General features: G+C 41.4%; 1 protein-coding gene across 3 annotated transcripts in view; it reads left to right on the top strand.

The window, feature by feature from the left end:
* The window catches only part of ap2b1 (adaptor related protein complex 2 subunit beta 1), a 283798-nt gene that overhangs the window by 90896 nt on the left and 179346 nt on the right, over positions 1-13556 (top strand). For all 3 annotated transcript variants that reach the window (XM_073053794.1, XM_073053796.1, XM_073053795.1), the window contains exons 9-12: positions 6841-6936; positions 8091-8206; positions 8830-8995; positions 10098-10196. In XM_073053794.1, coding sequence (XP_072909895.1) covers positions 6841-6936; positions 8091-8206; positions 8830-8995; positions 10098-10196 — 477 coding nt within the window. The remainder of the gene's footprint in view (positions 1-6840; positions 6937-8090; positions 8207-8829; positions 8996-10097; positions 10197-13556) is intronic.

Raw genomic sequence — 13556 nt, 5'->3', positions numbered from 1 at the left:
CACAGAAGGTTATAGAGAGAGTGCAGAAGAGATTTACAAAAATGTTGCCTGGATTGGAGAGCATGTCTTATGAAAATAGATTGAGTGAACTTGGCCTTGTCTCCTTGGAGCGACGGATGATGAGAGGTGACCTAATAGAGGTGTATAGATAGATAGATACTTTATTCATCCCCATGGGGAAATTCAACATTTTTTTCCAATGTCCCATACACTTGTTGTAGCAAAAACTCATTACATACAATACTTAACTCAGTAATAATATGTTATGCATCTAAATCACTAACTCAAAAAGCATTAATAATAGCTTTAAAAAAGTTCTTAAGTCCTGGCAGTTGAATTGTAAAGCCTAATGGCATTGGGGAGTATTGACCTCTTCATCCTGTCTGAGGAGCATTGCATCGACAGTAACCTGTCGCTGAAACTGCTTCTCTGTCTCTGGATGGTGCTATGTAGAGGATGTTCAGGGTTTTCCATAATTGACCGTAGCCTACTCAGCGCCCTTCGCTCAGCTACCGATGTTAAACTCTCCAGTACTTTGCCCACGACAGAGCCCGCCTTCCTTACCAGCTTATTAAGACGTGAGGCGTCCTTCTTTTTAATGCTTCCTCCCCAACACGCCACCACAAAGAAGAGGGCGCTCTCAACAACTGACCTATAGAACATCTTCAGCATCTCACTGCAGACATTGAATGACGCCAACCTTCTAAGGAAGTACAGTCGACTCTGTGCCTTCCTGCACAAGGCATCTGTGTTGGCAGTCCAGTCTAGCTTCTCGTCTAACTGTACTCCCAGATACTTGTAGGTCTTAACCTGCTCCACACATTCTCCATTAATGATCACTGGCTCCATATGAGGCCTAGATCTCCTAAAGTCCACCACCATCTCCTTGGTCTTGGTGACATTGAGACGCAGGTAGTTTGAGTTGCACCATATCACAAAGTCCTGTATCAGTTTCCTATACTCCTCCTCCTGTCCATTCCTGACACACCCCACTATGGCCGTGTCATCAGCGAACTTCTGCACATGGCAGGACTCCGAGTTATATTGGAAGTCTGATGTCTACAGGGTGAACAGGACCGGAGAGAGTACGGTTCCCTGTGGCGCTCCTGTGCTGCTGACCACCGTGTCAGACCTACAGTCTCCCAACCGCACATACTGAGGTCTATCTGTCAAGTAGTCCACTATCCAATCCACCATGTGAGAGTCTACTCCCATCTCCGTTAGTTTGTGCTTTAAGATCTTGGGCTGGATGGTGTTAAAGGCACTAGAGAAGTCGAGGAATGTAATCCTCACAGCACAACTGACCCCATCTAGGTGAGAGAGTGATTTGTGCAGCAAATACGTGATAGCATCCTCCACTCCCACCTTCTCCTTATACGCAAACTGAAGCGGATCCCGGGCGTGCCTGGTTTGTGGCCTCAGATTCTGTATTATCAGCCGCTCCATGGTCTTCATCACGTGCGACGTCAAGGCAACAGGTCTGAAGTCATTCAACTCCTTTGGTTGTGGTTTCTTCGGTACCGGGACAATACAGGATGTTTTCCACTGTCTGGGTACTCTTCTCTGATCTAGACTCATGTTGAAGATGCGCTGTAGTGGTTCTCCCAGTTCAGTCGCACAGGCCCTCAGTAATCGTGGGGAAACTCCATCCGGTCCAGCCGCCTTGCTGGTACAGATCTTCCTCAGTTGACCTTCCACCTGTGCAGCCGTAAACCTGGGCGTGGGCCAGGTCTCCTGTGAGTGGCTATTTTCCTGTGAGGGAAGTAAGCCTGGTGTGGAGTTCTGCAGTGAGGGTGAGATTGTGCTGTCGAACCTATTGAAGAAGTTGTTCAGCTGGTTCGCTTTCTCCACATCTCCACTGAGGCAGTAGATTTCTATGATCTATGTTACAGATCAGAGTTCAAATTCCATTGTGGTATCTGATGGATTAAAATTCTGTTCTTTTTATTTATTGAATCTAAATTTCTGAAGGTCCTTCCTCAGTGATGGTACCGTTGAAAGTACTAGGATATCATTAAATCTATGCTGGTCATTAATGTCCTCTGAAGAAGGCTGTTTTTACTTGATCTCACCTGTATGTGGCTCCACTCTCAAAGTAAAGTGGTTGCTTCTGGACTGATCTGTGAAAGGCTCATCAACCCTTTCAGTTGTGTTTAAAATTACGGCGTTAAAAAATATCCATGAAAGATGGTGCAGAGTGTGTAAGAAAATTTCAGTTTTCATTCAGAACACTACGGATCTCATAGCATTAGTTGAAACATGAGCAAGGAAATCATTCAAAGATGCAGCTTATCTCCAGCTTCCTAGTTGGGACAGTTAGAGCTGGGCTTGCATCTAGTAAATAAAAAAAGCTGACATTTTCATTTCTTTGGAACATTCAGCGCTTCATTACTGAATTGTCGTCAAAATGTATTCTCTGAATTTGTTGGTTATGATATCAGTCAATCCATATGCCACTGGTAAAAAAATCTGATGAAAAACATTATTAACCTGAAACATTAAAGTAGATTTATTTTCAATGTGTGTATACAGTATGCAACCTTGGGATTCGTCGTCTTGCAAGGCAGCTGAAAAACAAACACAATAGAACAACCTTTTAAGAATAGCCCCCCACAAGACCATCAATACCCAATGTGAGGGGGGGGAGATAAAGAATAAATCATGTGAACGATAGAAAGCTAACAAATAACATTAACCAGAGAGTCCCTGAAAGTGAGTTCACAGCTGCAGAGCGTGTTCAGTGTTGAGGCAGGTGAAGCTGGCCCAGCTGCTCCTGAACCTGGCGTCATGGGACCCAAGACTTCTGCACTGGTCAAACACAGGCAGACGGCGCTGAACATCTGTTCATTTTCTGCTCTTGTCCTCGATGATTTTAATCTTGCTCAATGCTTTAATCGGCGCAGATTAGTGGAGTTGACCGTGGATTCAATGTTCCGCCATTATGCACTGGCCATTGCACTCTCTACTCTCATCCATGCTGAATCCTCCAGGAGATCGTAGAAATGCCAGATCGTTTAGTTAGCTAAAAAATACACCCTTCAGAAGGAAATTGCAGGCTGCAGTAAAAAGAGTATTTGGTAGTTATGTGAACTGCCTGCGGGGTGTTGCTGTTGGTCGCTGGTGCCATCTTACCAGCGAACAACTCTTCTCTCTCCATGGATCTGTTTGGCCTGCTCCGTACTTACTGCATATTCTATTACTATTTTCAGGTCGATAGTATAACATTAACAAGCAGAAAATGACATAAAATCCCCAGTTAAGTTGTTTGTGAGTGAATATTGGGCTATGATTCATTGAATGCTGGTAGTCCCCGAGTTACGAACATCCGACTTACGGACAACTCGTACTTACGAACCGAGGAAGGAGAACACCGTCCGCCATTTTAAGTCGGATCGCGATGCCATTTTAAGGACATTTTAAGTCCTTGCTGTTGACACTTTGTTGAGCGTGTAACTTTGTATTTGGCTTAAATTTTTCTTAGCAAGATTCACCCTGACCACCAGCCCCCCCCCCCCCCCCCGTTCCGGTCGGCTGGTGGCACAGTGAGATCAGCGCTGGGCTCTGGAGAACGGAGTTTTTGGAGTTTGATCCAGTGACAGACCGCTCCCGTGCCGGGTTGATGTCGGTCCAGTGACTCCCGTACCATCCATGCCGGGTTGATGTCGAGCTCACAACTCGACATCGTAAAAAAAAAACTCTGCCACCTCCAGTTTAAATTCCCACACAGAATATTGTGGAGGATCAAATACCCAAGCCCAGCACAGCCCCCACTTGTCCCATTTAACCTGTCTCAGTGAGATGGACTTTCGGACCCGGGGAATTCAGTGTGGTGGTCCTTAGGACCCAGCAGACCTTGGGAGCCGGCAGAGCTCAAGACCCACCACCTGCAATGTTTCTGTTCCATTGATGGGAAAATAAAGTGGAAATAATAAAGCGTTTGGAAAGAGTTGAAACACCATCGGTCATTGGAAAAGCATTAGGCTGCAGTCGGTCAACGATTGGAACAATTTTAAAGGATAAAGTGAGAATAATGGAGCATGTGAAAGGCCTGCCCCAATGAAAGCTACAGTTATTACTAAGCAACGCAGTGGTTTAATTATTGGAATACATACGTTTCTTAAGTGTTTTATATGCATAGAAAGGTAAAATGTATACTATATATTAAGACAAATGTTTGACTAACTGACGCTAAATAATACCGGATGTACTTGTTCCGACTTAGTACAAATCAGACTTAAAGCCGGACTCAGGAACGGAACTCGTTCGTAGCCCGGGGGACTGCCTGTATACAATTTACTTTCATGGAGCCAAAATGCTTGTAAGAGAGAAGTTCATAACTCAGATGCTTTTCAAAAGTTTCAAAGCTACACTTAATGTCAGAGAAATGTATACAATATACATCCTAATGTGTTAGAAAGTTTTTGTGTCGAAACATGTTGAAAGGAATAATCCCTATCAAGTAGGTCACTGACTGAACTTCTGTGCTGTATCAGCTGAAGCATTGTAGAATTGTGCTCCTCCGTACTGTTCTATATATGTATTTGATTTGCATGAAGCTGGAATATGTGAAAAATTTTACTTATCTGTAGATAGGTAAAGCTTTTCTCATTAGGAATTTGATACCCAAGGGTAATGAACTAATCAGGACAACAGTTTGTGCACCCTGATCCTTACTCTTTTCAGTGTTGATAGTGACTGACAAGGAACATTACCAGTACATTTTTAACAAGAGTGGAATCCGGGGCTGTACTTTTAAGGGTTTTGGAAGTAGACAGGAGAAATTTCCTCACACCATCAAGTAGGGTAATTCTTGGCAGAACCTTGGCCAAGGGAAACTAGGAAAGGGCTTTTTGCTGTCTACTCTAAATCAGGGGTTCCCAATCTGGAGTCTATGGACCCTCGGTTAATAGTGAGGCTCTATGGCATAAAATAGGTTGGGATCCCCTGCTCTACATCCACGGCTATGTGGCTAAGCACAGCTCAAACGCCGTCTATAAATTTGCTGATTACACAACTGTTGGCAGAATTTCAGATGCTGAAGGGGAGGCGTACAGGAGTGAGATAGGTTAGCTGGTTGAGTGCTGTCGAAACAACAAGCTTGCATTAAATGTCGTTAAGATCAAGAAATTGATTGTGGATTTTTAGGAAACACACACCATCAAGAAATCAGCTGTGAAAAGGGTTAGCAGTTTCAAGTTCCTAGGTGTAATTATCTCTGAAGGTCTATCCGGGGCCAACATATTGATGCAATTACAAAGAAGGCATGGTAGCAGCTATATTTCATTAGAGGTTTGAAAAACTCTCAAATTTCTACACATGTACTTTGGAGAACATTTTAACTGGTTGCATCAGTCTCTAGTATGGAAGGGCCATTGCACAGGATTGGAAAAAGCTGCAGAAGGTTGCAAGTTCCATCATGGGCACCAGCCTTCCCAGCATCGAGGACATCTTCAAAAGGTCTTTGCCTCATTGAGGATGCTCATCACAAAAGTCATGGCTTTTTCTCATTGCTACCATCAAGGGAGAGGTAGAGAAGTTTGAAGACACATATTCAGCATTTTAGCAACAGCTTCTTCCCCTCCACCATCACCTTTCTGAATGGACTACCTTGATTTTTTTTTCTTTTTTTGCTCTCTTTTTGCATTACTTAGTGAATTTAATACACACAACACACACATATGTGTGTATATATTTTTAATGTTTTTTTCTCACCTCTAATGGGTGGTGTGAATGTGTATTTTTCCCTCGATCTTAGGTCCTCTACCAGAGGCCTGGGAGCTTGAGGGTTCAGCTCAGTATCTTTGCTTTTCCTAAGTGTGCTCTTCTGGACCGAGATCTCAGACGTTGTTCTCCCAGTCCTGGTGTTACAGTTCCAAGTGCTCCTGTCACCACTGGAATTACTTTGACTTTAACCTTCCACATCCCTTCCATCTGCTCTTTCAAGCCCTGGTATTTCTCTGGTTTCTCATATTTTTCCTTCCTGCTGTTACTGTCATTTGGGATTTCCACATCTATTACAATTGGTTTCTTCTTTTCCTTGTCCAATATTACTGTGTCTAGTTGGTTGGCCAGTACCTGCTTACCAGTCTATATTTGGAAATCCCTCCAGATCTTAGCTCTGTCATTTTCCACTACATTCTTGGGTGTTTCCTATTGGAATTTGGGAGTGTTCAATTCATACTCACGCAGATGTTCCTGTACACAATTCCTGCAACTTGGTTGTGTCGTTTTGTGTATGCTGTCCCTGCCTGCATCTTGCACCCTGTTCTCTGTGCTGGATGGTTTCAGTGGATTTTTTATTATGTATTGTAATCTACTGCTTCTGCAACAATAAATCATAACATGTACAAGTGATATTAAACCTGCCCTGATTCTGAAAATGCTTATAAAGTTTAAATAATGTTGTTTTTCACATATAACAAAAGAGCAATAACTGAATGTTTGAGCAGGTAAGTAGTTGATTCATGTAATAAAGCCATGAACGGACAGCACATTGGTGTAACAAATCTTTAATTCCAGGATGATTTTATTTAATACAAAAGTTGGATGATGCAGATCCTTCTTGTTATTTGCTTGTTGCTTTCAATAAAGTCATTGGGTGTGATTAAAACTAGCTTGATATGTTAAAAGCATCTGTTAAAAAATAGATGTACTGACCATCTTTGGAGAATAATTTTAGGTGCTCAGCTGCAATTTTGCTGCACTTCACTGGAAGTGGGGTGAAGTATGGAAATGCTCAGCGGGGTTTGCAGGGAATGTGGAGATCGCAATGTCAGTTATGTAGGGAAATTTGAGAAAATTTGGATGTAATTTTTAAACAAAGATTTGTGTTCATTTCAGGTCCTAGCAGAGCTGAAGGAATATGCCACTGAAGTTGACGTTGATTTTGTTCGCAAAGCAGTCCGTGCCATTGGCCGTTGTGCCATCAAAGTAGAGGTATGTACACTGTTGTAGAACTACGGTTTAATGATTTTGTGACCTTTTTTTGTGATTGGATGGACTGCCAGCTTGATGATCTGACAGCTGGGCTCCAATGAGCCTTTAAAATTTAAAGTCACACTCACAGACATGCACTGCTTGTCCCTACCTCCTCCTGGAGAACTTCTTGCTAGTTCAGTGAGAAGTTGCAATTTTCGCAGTTGATAACAAATTCCTAAGCTATATATTTTGAGGCAAGATTGAGCACCTGTGAATTTCTTGATGATGCATTGTTAGTCACTTTTAACATGATTGAAATCCAACTGAATTCCAAGATTTAACAGGTAACTGTTTCTACAAAAGTCAGTGCCACATTTTGGAGAGAGAATGTTCAAACAATTTGACTCTGATTCTTTTGTAATGGTGTCAATGGCTGTTTTGAGGTTTAATGTGAGTAGTTCATTGTTATAGCTTCATGTGGTCTATGAGATCCTGTCAGTTGAATCTTAACTTTTAACTGCTAATCAGCCATCAGAAGATCAGGAATCAAAAATAAATAAAATGGCAGATAGTGGAATCTGAAACAAAAACAGTTAAGATAAAAGGTCTTCAACCTGAAATGTGAACTCGTTTCCTTTTTCACACTTGAATAGCTGAGTTTCTTCAGCATTTTTCTTTTTACTCAGATTTCTCTCCGATGTTTTTCTCATCATAGCTTAACTAATGACACAACTTAAAGCTTTCTTTTTCACAATATGTTTAGCTTTTGTGATATTTCTATGCCCACTCCTTCTCTGAGGATGCTAATTAATGTTGACAGCAGGTCCAATGCAACTTCAAAGCTTCACTCAAGCAACTATTCCTTGAATACTGGCAAGTGGTTGGACCACTGTGGCCAACATAGACAATGCCTTTCCTCTCTTTGTGTGATATTCTCTTGCCTTGAACACCAAGTACCACCAAGTTTTATCATGCTGGCTGGTAAGTCAAAAGGTAGTCAAGAGAGCACTGCTGAATATTAAAATGTTTTCAATGCTTTTCCCTAAAATAAAATACACTTTCTAAAATGCTCTTCGACAAGCAATTGAATTATAATGGGTGGTCTGATTAATGGAGCTGTTGGGTTCATTGCTTAAATTTCAGTTCTAATAAGCATTCTGCTCACATCCTAGCAATCTGCCGAACGCTGTGTCAGTACGCTGCTTGATCTCATCCAAACCAAAGTCAATTATGTCGTCCAGGAGGCTATTGTGGTCATAAGGGATATCTTTCGTAAATATCCCAACAAGTAAGTAGAGAGAAAGGAAATTTGCAAGTGGATTATAGTAGATGTTATGGATATCTTTATGACAGTGTCTAACAGCAATTTGGTGGCAGCTTGCTGGAGGTCTTCTCAATCTGGCATATGTCTAGATTTTCCATGCTATTAATGAATGTACTTTTTGGGGTAAAAACAAAGCCCAGCGGAAGAACGAGAAGTATTTGAAATTAGCAGATGACTTGTTGCGTTTAAGCCTACTGTAAGCAATGATATTTGTGTCAAAGTACTAACTCCTGTGATAACTGACATATTTGATATAATTTCTCAGAGCTAACTTTTAATTACGTGTATTCAGAATTATCAGATACACAATTATATAGAAAAAGTTACACTCTTACAAGTAGACAAGAATGTGGTGGAGCTTGATAGCAAATTGTATTCCATAATAGATAAGTCAAATAAAGACATCCACCAGGAATTAAGATACTCTTCCAATCATAGACTTGTCTTCCAGTATCAAAATGTGGCCAAGAAAGAATGGGCATGCAATAGTAAATACGAAACAGTGGAATTGAAATCACAATTATGTTTTTTTTTAAAAAACTGGTAAACAACTTATATGTAAGAATTACTTAACTTTGATTTGCCAGATATGAAAGCATCATTGCAACCTTGTGTGAGAACTTGGATTCACTTGATGAGCCAGATGCCCGGGCAGCTATGATCTGGATTGTGGGTGAATATGCAGAGAGAATTGACAACGCTGATGAACTTCTAGAAAGTTTCCTCGATGGCTTTCATGATGAGAGTACTCAGGTTAGTTACTGGATCTACATAGTAGATGTTGTAGTATAGCTAGAGACCAGGAATTCAATATAGGACTTTGTATTTGAGCTTATTGAAGAAAAGGGAATTCCAGGGGACAAATGTGATAAAGAAGTGCAACTAGTTACTAGATCATCAGATACAGGAGCAAAATTAAGCCATTTAGCCTGTTGACTCCACTCTGTCATTCAGTCATAGCTGGATTTTTTTAAACCCTATGCACCCGTCTTCTCCCTGTAAGCCTTAACTCCCTTACCAATCAGTTTTAAGTATCTATTTCTGTCTTAAATACACCTAATCACTTGGCCTTCACAACCCACTATGGCAATGAGTTTCACAGATTCACCACTCCCTGGCTGAAGAAATTTCTTCACATCTTAGCCTTAAAGGGATGTCCCTTTATTCTGAGGTGCTGGCCTCAGATCTTATTAAGGGAAGCATCCTCTCCATTTCCACTCTTTCTAGGCCATTTAGGTAGGCTTCAATGAGGACTCACCCACCCTCACCTCATCCTTCTGAGTACAGGCCCAGAGTCATCAAAAACTCATCAGAGCCTTTTGTTCCTGCGGTTATTCTTGTGAGCCTCCGCTGCACCGTTTCAAGGGCTAGTATCTTTGCATCAGTTCAGGGCCAAAAGTTCCACATGATATTCCAAATGTAGTCTGACAAAAGTCTTGTAAAGCCTCAGTAATACCACCAGTCATCTTACATCACCTTCAATCATTTGAGGGCTTTGATCCCATCTTTAACTTGCAGCTTTATTGGAAAAATGGTAATAGAGTTAACACAGAGATCTCATGGAGAATTAAAATTGAGTTGAGTTCTCTGTTAAAGCTTTGATCAATTAATATCAAAGACAAAATACTGCAGACCGTAACCAGTTGAATTTAAGCGAATAATCGTAAAAGTCATCAAGGGTAACATTTCAGAGTTTGAGATAATTAGCGCAATAGAGTTAAGAAATCTGTGGCAACTTATTTTAAATAATGTCTGCATGTGGCTTACAGCTACCTATTCAGAGGTTAAATCTAAATGAAAAATATGTAAGGAATAACTCTTGTGAAATTTTCCCCTACCCCTATCTCTGGGACAGGTACAACTGACCTTGCTTACAGCAATTGTGAAATTGTTTCTAAAGAAGCCTACAGATACTCAGGAGTTGGTCCAACAGGTCCTCAGCCTGGCAACACAGGTATGGAATCCAGAGTAAGGTTAAAACTTTCTGAGAAAATCTACAAAAGGGAACATTATGTCTGATAGATCTATGCCAAATGCTGTCAGGTTTTTAAAGGTGACATGTCCAGGTGGTGTAGAGAAACACTTTGACACGTTTTGTTTCACCACGTTTAGAGATGCTAAATATCACTAGCTTGTACTCAAAGTGCTGCCGTTGAACTACATCTAGCTTTTAAAGAATTAAAATCTCAGAACAGCGATGTTGTGAAATGAGAAGAATCAGACAAAAAGTCTGAATCAGATTGCTTTTGATGATAAAAATTGCTTTATAGAATCCCAGAATTTTCATTTCTGTAGAGGTTAGTGTTTTTCAACTCAGTATGAGGCTGCAAGTTTGGGAGAGGTGGAGGGCTCATTGGCAGGATTTTTGATAAATCAATGACAAGAAAAGACTTGAAAGCCTTGCCTTTTCACTTCCTGGTTTTACTCAGAGAAGATAAGAGAGAGAAACACATGAAAGGTATAAACAAGAGGCTGCAAAATTTGGGTGTAGGTTTGAGTCCCTAAGTTGGAAGCTGAAATGCAGCATGATTTTAGGACCAGAAAGAATTGTGATGCTAGAAGAAAGTCGGTTGGTTTTTGAAAAGGGGAGTGAGCATGTTAATTTTTCATAATTTTGTGAGATGAGCAGTGAACAATACCTCACTTTTTATATTATTTCTGTTCTTGCAATATTTTTAATTTAACTATTTAATATACATATACTTACTGTAATTTGCTTTCTTTCATTATTATGTATTGCATTGTACTGCTGCCACTAAGTTAACAAATTTTACAACATTCTGGTGATAATAAATCTGATTCTGTTGGTTTTTAAAAGCTTCCCAGTCCTCTCAATTCTCATTAATTTTGCTATATTGTATGCTGTCTCTTGCTTTTGTCCTGTCTTTGTCTTTGTCTCCCTTGTCAGTCATGGTTGCCTCATCCTCCCTTTAGAATGGCGGCGGCTTCTATCTGATGAACCATTTCTGCATCTTGCAAAATACTCCCAGAAGCTCCAAAATCCCAGAAGCTCTAGCCATGCTGCTCTACTGTCATCCTTGCTAGTATCCCCTTTCAATCAACTTTAGCCAGCTCCTCTTTCATGTCTCTGTAGTTACCGGTATTCAACTGTGATACCAATATATGCGATTTTAGCTTCTCCCTCTCAAACTGCAGGATTAATTCTATCATATTATGATACTGTCTCCTCAGGATCCCTTTACCTTAAACTCCCTAATCAAATATAGTTCATTGCACAGTACCAAATCAGAATTGCCTTTCCCCTAGTGCGCACATCCACAAGCTGTTCTAACAAGCCATCTTGTGGGCATTCTACATCACTCCTCTTGGGATCCAACACCAATCTGATTTTCTTAATCTACCTACATATTAAATCTCCCAAGTCTATTGTAACATTGGCTTCTTTACATGTCTTATCTATCCCTTGTTATAATTTGTTTTCCTTATCCTGGCTACTGTTCGGAGTCCTGTGTATAACTCCCATTTTGGTCTTTTTATTCTTGCAGTTGCTAAACTCTACCCACAAGGATACCTCCTTTTGCAACTGGGTTCTTGATTTCCTCACTTACAGACCCCAGTCAGTTTGAATTGGCAACATCTCCTCCACAATCACCATCAGCACAGGTGCATCACAAGGCTGTGTGCTTAGCCCCTGCTCAGCTTGCTTTATATTTACGACTGTGAGGCTACGCACAGCTCCATTGCCATATTGCTGACGACTTCACTGTTATTGGCCATATCAAAGGCAGTGACAAATCAGCATATAGGGGGGTGATTGAAAATCTGGCTGAGTGGTGCCAAAGCACCAATCTCTCACTCAATGTCAGCAAAACCAAAGAGCTGACTGCAGAAGGCAGAAACTGGATACCCATGATCAAGTCCTCATCAGGGGATCAGAGGTGGAGAGGGTGACCAACTTTAAATTCTTCCACATTATCATTTCAGAGGATCTGTCCATTAGAAAGAAAGCATGACAGCAACAGCCTGAACGTTCCTGGAAGTCTGCATAGATACAGCATGTAATCTCAACCTTTGACAAACTTCTATAGATGCAAAGTGGATAGTTTACTGACTGATTGAAACAGGGCCTGGTATGGAAACACCAATGCCCTTGAACAGATAAGCCTACAAAAAGTAGTGGATACAGCACAGCCTATCATAGATAAAGCTCTCCCCACCATTACACACATTTATAAGGAGCGCTGTTGCAGGAAAGCACCATACATGCTCACTTCTCGCTGCTACCATCAGGAGCCTCAGAATCTACAATACCTGAGGCAATTCTGTGGACTCAAAAAAGAAATGAGGATGGTAGCCAGGTGCCAGGGTTTGTGATGTTTCTGAGTACATGCACAATATCCTGAAATGGAAGGGTGAGCAGCCAGAGGTCGTGGTACATATTGATACCAATGACTTGGGTAGAAAAAGGGTGGAAGTCCTGAAAGCAGAATACAGAGAGTTAGGAAGGAAACTGAGAAGCAGGACCTCAAAGGTAGTAATCTTGGGATTACTGCCTGTGTCATGCGACAGTGAGTATAGGAATAAATGAGGTGGAGGATAAATGCATGGCTGATGGAGCAGGGGTTGGGGATTCAGATTTTGGATCATTGGGACCACTTCTGGCTCAGGTGTGACCTGTACAAAAAGAACGAGTTGCACTTGAATCCCAGGGGGACCAATATCCTTGTGGGGAGGTTTGCTAATGCTATTGGGGAGGGTTTAAACTAAATTTGCAGGGGGCTGGGAACTAAAGTGAAGATACAGAGGATGGGAGGGTTGGAGCCCAAGTTTTCAGCAACAGCTTGTAGGGAGCTTGTAAGGAAGGATAGGCAGATATTAGATCAAAGATGCACTCATCTGATGGTTTGAGATGTATCTAATGCAAGGAGTACCATAAACAAGGCAGATGAAGTTAGAGCGTGGATCTGTATGTGGAACTGTGATGTTGTAAACATTACATAGACTTGGATGTTTCAGGATCAGGAATGGCTGCTGAGTGTGCTAGGCTTTAGATGTTTCAAAAAGAAGGCAAAAGAGGAGGGGCGTGGCATTGCTAATCAGGGATAGCGTCAAGGCATCAGAAAAGGAGGAAGGCATGGAGAGATTATCTACTGAATCAGTGTGGGATCGAAGTCAGATCAGGAAAGGGGCAGTAACTCTACTGGGTGTTTTTTATAGCCCCCACCCCCCCCCCCCCCAATAATAACAGGGACATCGAGGAGCTGATAGGGAGGCAGATTCTGGAATGGTGCAATAATAATAGGGTTGTTGTGATAAAAGATTTTAGCTTTCCTAATATTGATTGCCATCTCCT

This window comes from Hemitrygon akajei, chromosome 8 (genome assembly GCF_048418815.1).
Source record: "Hemitrygon akajei chromosome 8, sHemAka1.3, whole genome shotgun sequence".
In the NCBI taxonomy this organism is placed as follows: domain Eukaryota; kingdom Metazoa; phylum Chordata; class Chondrichthyes; order Myliobatiformes; family Dasyatidae; genus Hemitrygon; species Hemitrygon akajei.
Note: the sequence above shows the minus strand (reverse complement) of the source record. Positions and strands in the feature narration are given on the sequence as shown.